General features: G+C 37.7%; 1 protein-coding gene across 1 annotated transcript; it reads right to left on the bottom strand.

Annotated features, from left to right (window-relative positions):
• Positions 1-367: 367 nt before the first annotated feature.
• On the bottom strand, positions 368-3930 carry LOC128588605 (serine palmitoyltransferase small subunit B-like). Its single transcript, XM_053595511.1, has 3 exons — positions 3792-3930; positions 3367-3491; positions 368-502 (listed from the first exon to the last, which is right to left on the bottom strand). The coding sequence occupies exons 1-3, from the start codon at positions 3928-3930 to the stop codon at positions 368-370; spliced, it is 399 nt and encodes a 132-aa protein (XP_053451486.1).
• Between the last annotated feature and the right edge of the window lie 2241 nt (positions 3931-6171).

Genomic DNA, 6171 nt, shown 5'->3' with positions numbered 1-6171 from the left:
AGGCAAAAATGGAATGAAATACTTCCAGAGGAGGCAATTGTAATCCAGTTCTGTTAAAGCTCCACAAAGTGATTGCTACTAAATATAATGTACATTTTCTGGCTATTTTTTTTTTTTTTTAACAAATGCTCCCATTATTTCTTTTCTGTTAGAGCAAGAGAGGCATCTAAGAATTCACAATTTTTTAAGCATTGAAAAATGAGAAATTTAGGCTATAACTACATGGGTCATGTTGTTTTTAAAAGGTCATGGAGATTTCTAAGAATAGGAATCTATCACAACCTCCCACATGGAAAGTTATAAATAATGTTCAAAGAGGGTAAAGGAACCAGGGCTGTAGAATTCTGCAAAAATATTGGATGATGTCTTAAATTATGGGCCACTGGGCTGCAGCTCCAGGACTTCTCCTGTATTCTCCCTGCACCTTCTCGCACCTATTCTGTCTGCTGTGGTCCACAAATGAGAATTGACCTTCTTTATCTCTTTTGTTGTGAAGTCTGTGCTACAGCATAAAAATATGGAACATTTTAAAGTGGAAAATGGGTTCTTGGGGACCAGTGATGCCTTATTCTAGCCCTAAGCAACAAAAGTATGAGCAGCAGTCTGATGTAGTCATGGTTCATCTGTCTTTCCAAATGATTTCTACAGAATTTCCTTCTTTTACTTTTTTAATTAATTTAAAAAGATATAGATAAGGAAAACAGAATAAACTTAAGCCAAAACTCAAAACTCCCCCTTTCCACACATCTCAGAAGTACCCATTCCTTGGCCCTTCCCTACTCTGTTCATAACAGCTCCTTCTTTTCCTTCAGGCTCCAGTTAGTCATTTGAATAGAGTAAGTGTGTTCCATTTCTTCACGGTACATCAACAGACATTCTTCTCTATTTACCTTTCCACAGGATAGAGCCCTCGAAATGGAATTACTGTGTTAAAGGGCATATCATTTTTGAGTGCCTCTTAAAACACTCTATTATAACATTTATTAATAATAGCCCCTTGTTTTGTTATTTTTTCCCCTCTTTTATATGGTGTTGGAATTCTGCTTTGGTTTAACAGATCCTGCAAATACTTTGCAATATCATCATAAAGAAGCTTTAGTTTCTCAGAGAAACTAAAGAACCCTTCCTTGGTACGTATTTACTCCCAGCGGAGAGTGTTCTATCATGATTATCCCTACGGTTTGATATTGCTCTCCTGTTTGTCTCTCACAGTAAATGATGAGGAAAGGGATTTCTCTTTATCCCCCTATCTCTACCACCAAGTACAACACCCAACACTCAGAAAATGTTGGTCAAATGAATGGATAAATGAACAATTGACTGAATAAGCCAACTGGACAAACAATCATTCTTTGATGTCACAATGTATATTTCAGTCTAGAGAAAAAAGGATGGTTTAGAGGTCACTGTCTACTTTCTGAGTCCATATTAAAAGCTACAGTTATTCAACTTGTACTTCTTAAAGTCTTTGTGTAGAAAAACTAACCATTACTTTGGAAAATGCCTCCTGGGTGATTTAGTGTTGATGTGCCAAAAGCCATCAAGACAGCAACTGTCTGTCCATCGTGTAAGTCTGTGCTGCAGCGTAATTCGCTGGATTTATACTCAGCCCATAGTAGTGATTCTGGACGTTTGTTGCAGAGCCCTCTGACCAATTGGACAGGGACAAACTGGTGTATAAGCATTTGAATTTTTCCAGGCCATTGTACCAAGAAGCATTCCAAAATTTGCATGTGATTGTGATGAGGCTCAATTACTTTTTTTTCTTTATTAGGATGAATATAAGCATGATAAGACTAGTATCAGAACTAAATATGCTGTGAAAATTGCTAACCAGTGGCATTTGGAAAACATGGCTAAGTGTATGTGCTTTTATAAAAGCGATCAAACTAAAACATGATTAGCAAAAATTTAAGGTTCAAGATTAGTATAGAAATTAATTTCTGAACAAGCAGGTTGTCTTGTTTCATTTAATTACTTCCTGTGTGATTGTATAAAGCTTAAATTAATTTCTGAACTTTTTTTCCTTTTAGTTTGAAAACTATAGTAGTGCTTCTCAGTTATTTGTGTCTGTGTCTAGAATCCCAGTTGGGGTCCCCTTGACCATGTGGTAGCCAATCAAGGACCTGTTTCTGCCCTTGCAAGTTTCTGACAAGTTGCTTCTGACCCTAATTATCTCATGCATCACTTTCCAGTTTGTATCTGAACCATCCCCTACTCAGTTTATTTATTTATTTTTTGAGACAGAGCCTCAAGCTATCGCTCTGGGTAGAATGCCCTGGTGTCAGAGCTCATAGCGAGCTCAAACTCTTGGGCTTACGCGATTCTCTTGCCTCAGCCTCTCGAGAGCTGGGACTACAGGCGCTTGTCACAATGCCCAGCTATTTTTGGTTGTTGTTGTCACTGTTTAACAGGCCCGGGCCGGATTCGAACCTGCCAGCTCTGGTGTATGTGGCTGGTGCCTTAGCCACTTGAGCTACAGGAGCCACCTACTCAGTTTATTTTATTTTATTTTTATATTTTTTAAACAATTTCTTTCCTCTTTCACTCCCATCATGCAAGGCCAGGCAACATCACAAGTCACAATATCTGAATTTACTTTGATTATATTTTTGTTTCTCACACTTAAAATTATTTTGTATTATACTACCTACCTCTTTATCTAAAATCAACATTGTTGATTTTAAACTGTTATAAAGTCAGACTTTACCAAGGCATTTAAAACAATTGGAGAACCAGGCGGTGCCTGTGGCTCAGGGATTAGGGTGCCGGCCCGATATACTGGGGGTGGTGGTTCAAGCCCGGCCCCGACCAAAAAATGCAAAAAAAAACCCCCCAAAATTGGAGAACCCTGTGAATGAAAGAAAATAATTGCCTCCAGCCTATTCTTTTAAAGTAAAAGAATTTTAGGTATTTGCAGTTTACTAGACAATAAGACTTTAGGGGTCCATATGTCATATGCTCACCTCTTGTTATACACTGTAAACAAGGATAAGGTACCTCTGACTGCTGCCTATGAAGAATCTACTTTTTTAAAAATACATTCTTCACATTCTAAATATGATTCTGGTAGGTCTCTTAAGAGCTTATTTCCCAAAAAGAAAACTGTTACATGAAATCGTCCTGATTAAAAAAAATCTAAAGCCTTAGATTTGTGTGGAGTGAATATAATATGTGAGGTGAAGTTATTGCATTTTCCACAGTCCGATGTGCAAAGAAGCATGTACAAAAGAAACGTACGCAGCTTCTATTTCAAACTCCAGGCAGGATAGAATAGTGCATAGAGAAGAGAAGGATTTTCAGGTCAGATAGTGGAAGAAACAGTACTCACCTAAATCAGTAAGTTTGTGAGCAACACATAAATACACAACGCCATTCCACCATATGCCAGCAAGACCAATTAGAGATTGCACTATGATATCCACACATTTTTGAGAAAAATTCCCAAGCCAGCCGAATGTGGGTTGGGATAAAGACATAGGCAGTGTAGGCTCAGCGTCTGTAGCTCAAGTGGCTAAGATGCTGGCCACATACGTGAGAGCTGGCCAGTTTGAATCCAGCCCAGGCCTGCCAAACAGCAATGACAACTACAACCAAAAAATGGCTGGGCATTGTGGCGGGCACCTGTAGTCCCAGCTTCTTGGGAGGCTGAGGCAAGAGAATCGCTTAAGCCCAGGAGTTTGAGGTTGCTGTGAGCTGTGATGCCACAGCACTCTACCCAGGGCGACAGCTTGAGGCTCTGTCTAAAAATAATAATAATAGTAAAAAAAAATAAAAGACATAGGCAGTGCAGACGATCATAGCAAAAATGGTTAGTAAGATGGTGTTGAACATGGATTGCTCCCAGGGCTCCAGGATGGAACAGCAGCTAATGATTTGGTATTGATAGTAGAGCCAGGAGAAGTATTCCTTCATATGTCTGAAGTTCATGGTTGGTGCCTTTAAGCTGCAGAAACTTTATCCTGCCCAGGAGGGTACGGCTCTTGCTCCTTCACAAAAGGGTCCGTGCAGGTTACTTCTTCTCTCTTGGTTGCTGTTTCTTCATCTCCCAGTCCATGTTTCTCCTGGTGGCTTAGGTGAGCCCTGGCACTGCGGCTCCTCCCCAGAGGCTGCCAGCTTCCCTCTGCCTATTCAGTTTATTTTTGAAGATGATCCTCCTCTACGGACTCCACCAACCAATCCTGGGAAAGCTTCTTGAAGAGACTGCTCAGCAGCCTTGAATCTGCAAATGTTTAATCAGTATGCAAAGCCTGCTTCTCTGGTTTGGAGAATTAGTTTCCATAAATGTGTCTATTTTCAGACAGGCGGGTGTGAAGAGGACTAACCCTTAGAGGGGCCTATAAGAGGGTCTAGTCTTCTCACTTCTTTCAGGAATGAAACCCATAAGAAGGAAGGGCTGAGGTGACAGATGTCTCAGTGCCATATGCCTGGTTTTGTGGAAGTCTTCTGAGTTTAAGTTTCTCCTATCCTAGGTTCTATTTTTCTCCTTTCCACTGCCAGTTAAACCACTGAACGTTTATCATGCTTATCTTGGCATAACTCCTTAGATGCTTAATGTAATTTTTTACACCTACGTGAAATGTCAACATACTGAGCCCTTGTTAAGCTGGTACTGGTTGATCCTGAACAGTAGTTCTATTGCTCCGTTTGAAAGCTACTCTTCTTCCTGATATATTATGTATTCACTTGGCTTTAAAACATTGACTATCCAAAATTTCTTGGCTATTTTTTCATTTCTAGACTCCAAGTATTTTAAACCAAAAATGTTTTACTGTGATTAGGCCTTACAATGGTGATATAGTTAAGAATCAAAGTTACTCCTGTGGCCACCTAAAATATCCAGTGGAAGTTTAAAATGATCGAGAAAAGGAAGAGAAATGTGTAGGGCATTTAGATATTATATATGTGTTTGCGTATAGAATAATATTAGTTTTGTTTGGGTATTAGTTTTAAGAAAAACATGTTGAGAAGGGTAAAATAAATGCTAACAGTAACTCTAGAATCATATTAGTGAAGAAAAATAAACATAACAAATAGGTCAATAAACATTAAAATTCAAATGTGACTTGATGTTTAAAAATTAAAGAATGTATTAAAATTTCTAAGAACAGCACTTATTAGAATTTTACTAACTCATTTATTTTCGGAATTTTCTTTTAAATGCTATTTACATAAAGTATAGTTCAACTTCATCATTTAAAAAACATATACAAACTGATATAGCAGCATTACAATCTTTTAATCAATTATAATCAAATAAACTAGAAAAATACTGATTAACTCTTATCAGTAATTAGGAAAATGATAATTTTGGAGAAGAATATCACCTACAGTTATTATTTCAGTAACTTATTACTATAAAGAGAACATAAACAGCTTCTTTTAGCATTCTTTGCAGAAATCATCTCCTAATAAGAGTGCTGTTCTAATCTATGCCACTGACTTACTATGTGATCCTTTAGACCTGCGGTTCTCAACCTGTGGGTCGCAACCCACAGGAACAATATTAAAGGGCCGCAGCATTAGGATGGTTGAGAACCACTGCTTTAGACAGACTTTAGTATTTCCAACTATAATATGTAGCATAGGGATGAAAATGTTCAAACCCAATTTTTAAGATGTACTGACTGTTATGGTATGAATGTTTGTATCCTCCCAAAATTCATATGTTGAAACCTAATTCCCAATATGATAAAATTAAGAATTGGGTTTTTTGGGGGAGGTGAGTAGATTATAAGGATGGAACCCTCATGGATAAAATTAATTCTTTTATAAAAGAGGCCCAAGGGAGCTTGTTTGCTTCTTGTACTATGTGAGGACACAGTAAGAAAATGCCGTCTATGAGGTATAACTCTTCACCAGATGCCGAATCTTCTGGCAACCACCTTGATCTTAAGTTTCCAGCCTCTAGAACTATGGATAACAGATTTCTCTTGTTGATAAATTACCCAGTCTATGGGTTTTTTTAAATAGCAGCCCAAATGGACTAAGACATTGACTAAATGAAACATAAATGATAAAAGCATTATTTAAGAGTAGTCATACTGAATATTTATAATGGATTCACTAAACATAAATACATAGAGATATTGATAAATTTCTTGTAAGAACAACTTCCCAAGTATGCAAAACATATAATATTGCCACACATATGACATTTAAATCCAGTTG

Source organism: Nycticebus coucang, chromosome 6 (assembly GCF_027406575.1).
Source record: "Nycticebus coucang isolate mNycCou1 chromosome 6, mNycCou1.pri, whole genome shotgun sequence".
NCBI classification, from domain to species: Eukaryota; Metazoa; Chordata; class Mammalia; order Primates; family Lorisidae; genus Nycticebus; species Nycticebus coucang.
Note: the sequence above shows the minus strand (reverse complement) of the source record. Positions and strands in the feature narration are given on the sequence as shown.

What these genes read in the sequence shown, in the direction of transcription:
- LOC128588605 (XM_053595511.1), bottom strand. Translation starts at nt 3,930, where the DNA reads ATGAACTTCAGACATATGAAGGAATACTTCTCCTGGCTCTACTATCAA. An exon ending in CATTTTTGCTATGATCGTCT is followed by an intron (nt 3,492 to 3,791) that starts GCACTGCCTATG and finishes ACAGACGCTGAG; the next exon opens with CCTACACTGCCTATGTCTTT. An exon ending in ATATGGTGGAATGGCGTTGT is followed by an intron (nt 503 to 3,366) that starts GTATTTATGTGT and finishes TTTATGCTGTAG; the next exon opens with CACAGACTTCACAACAAAAG.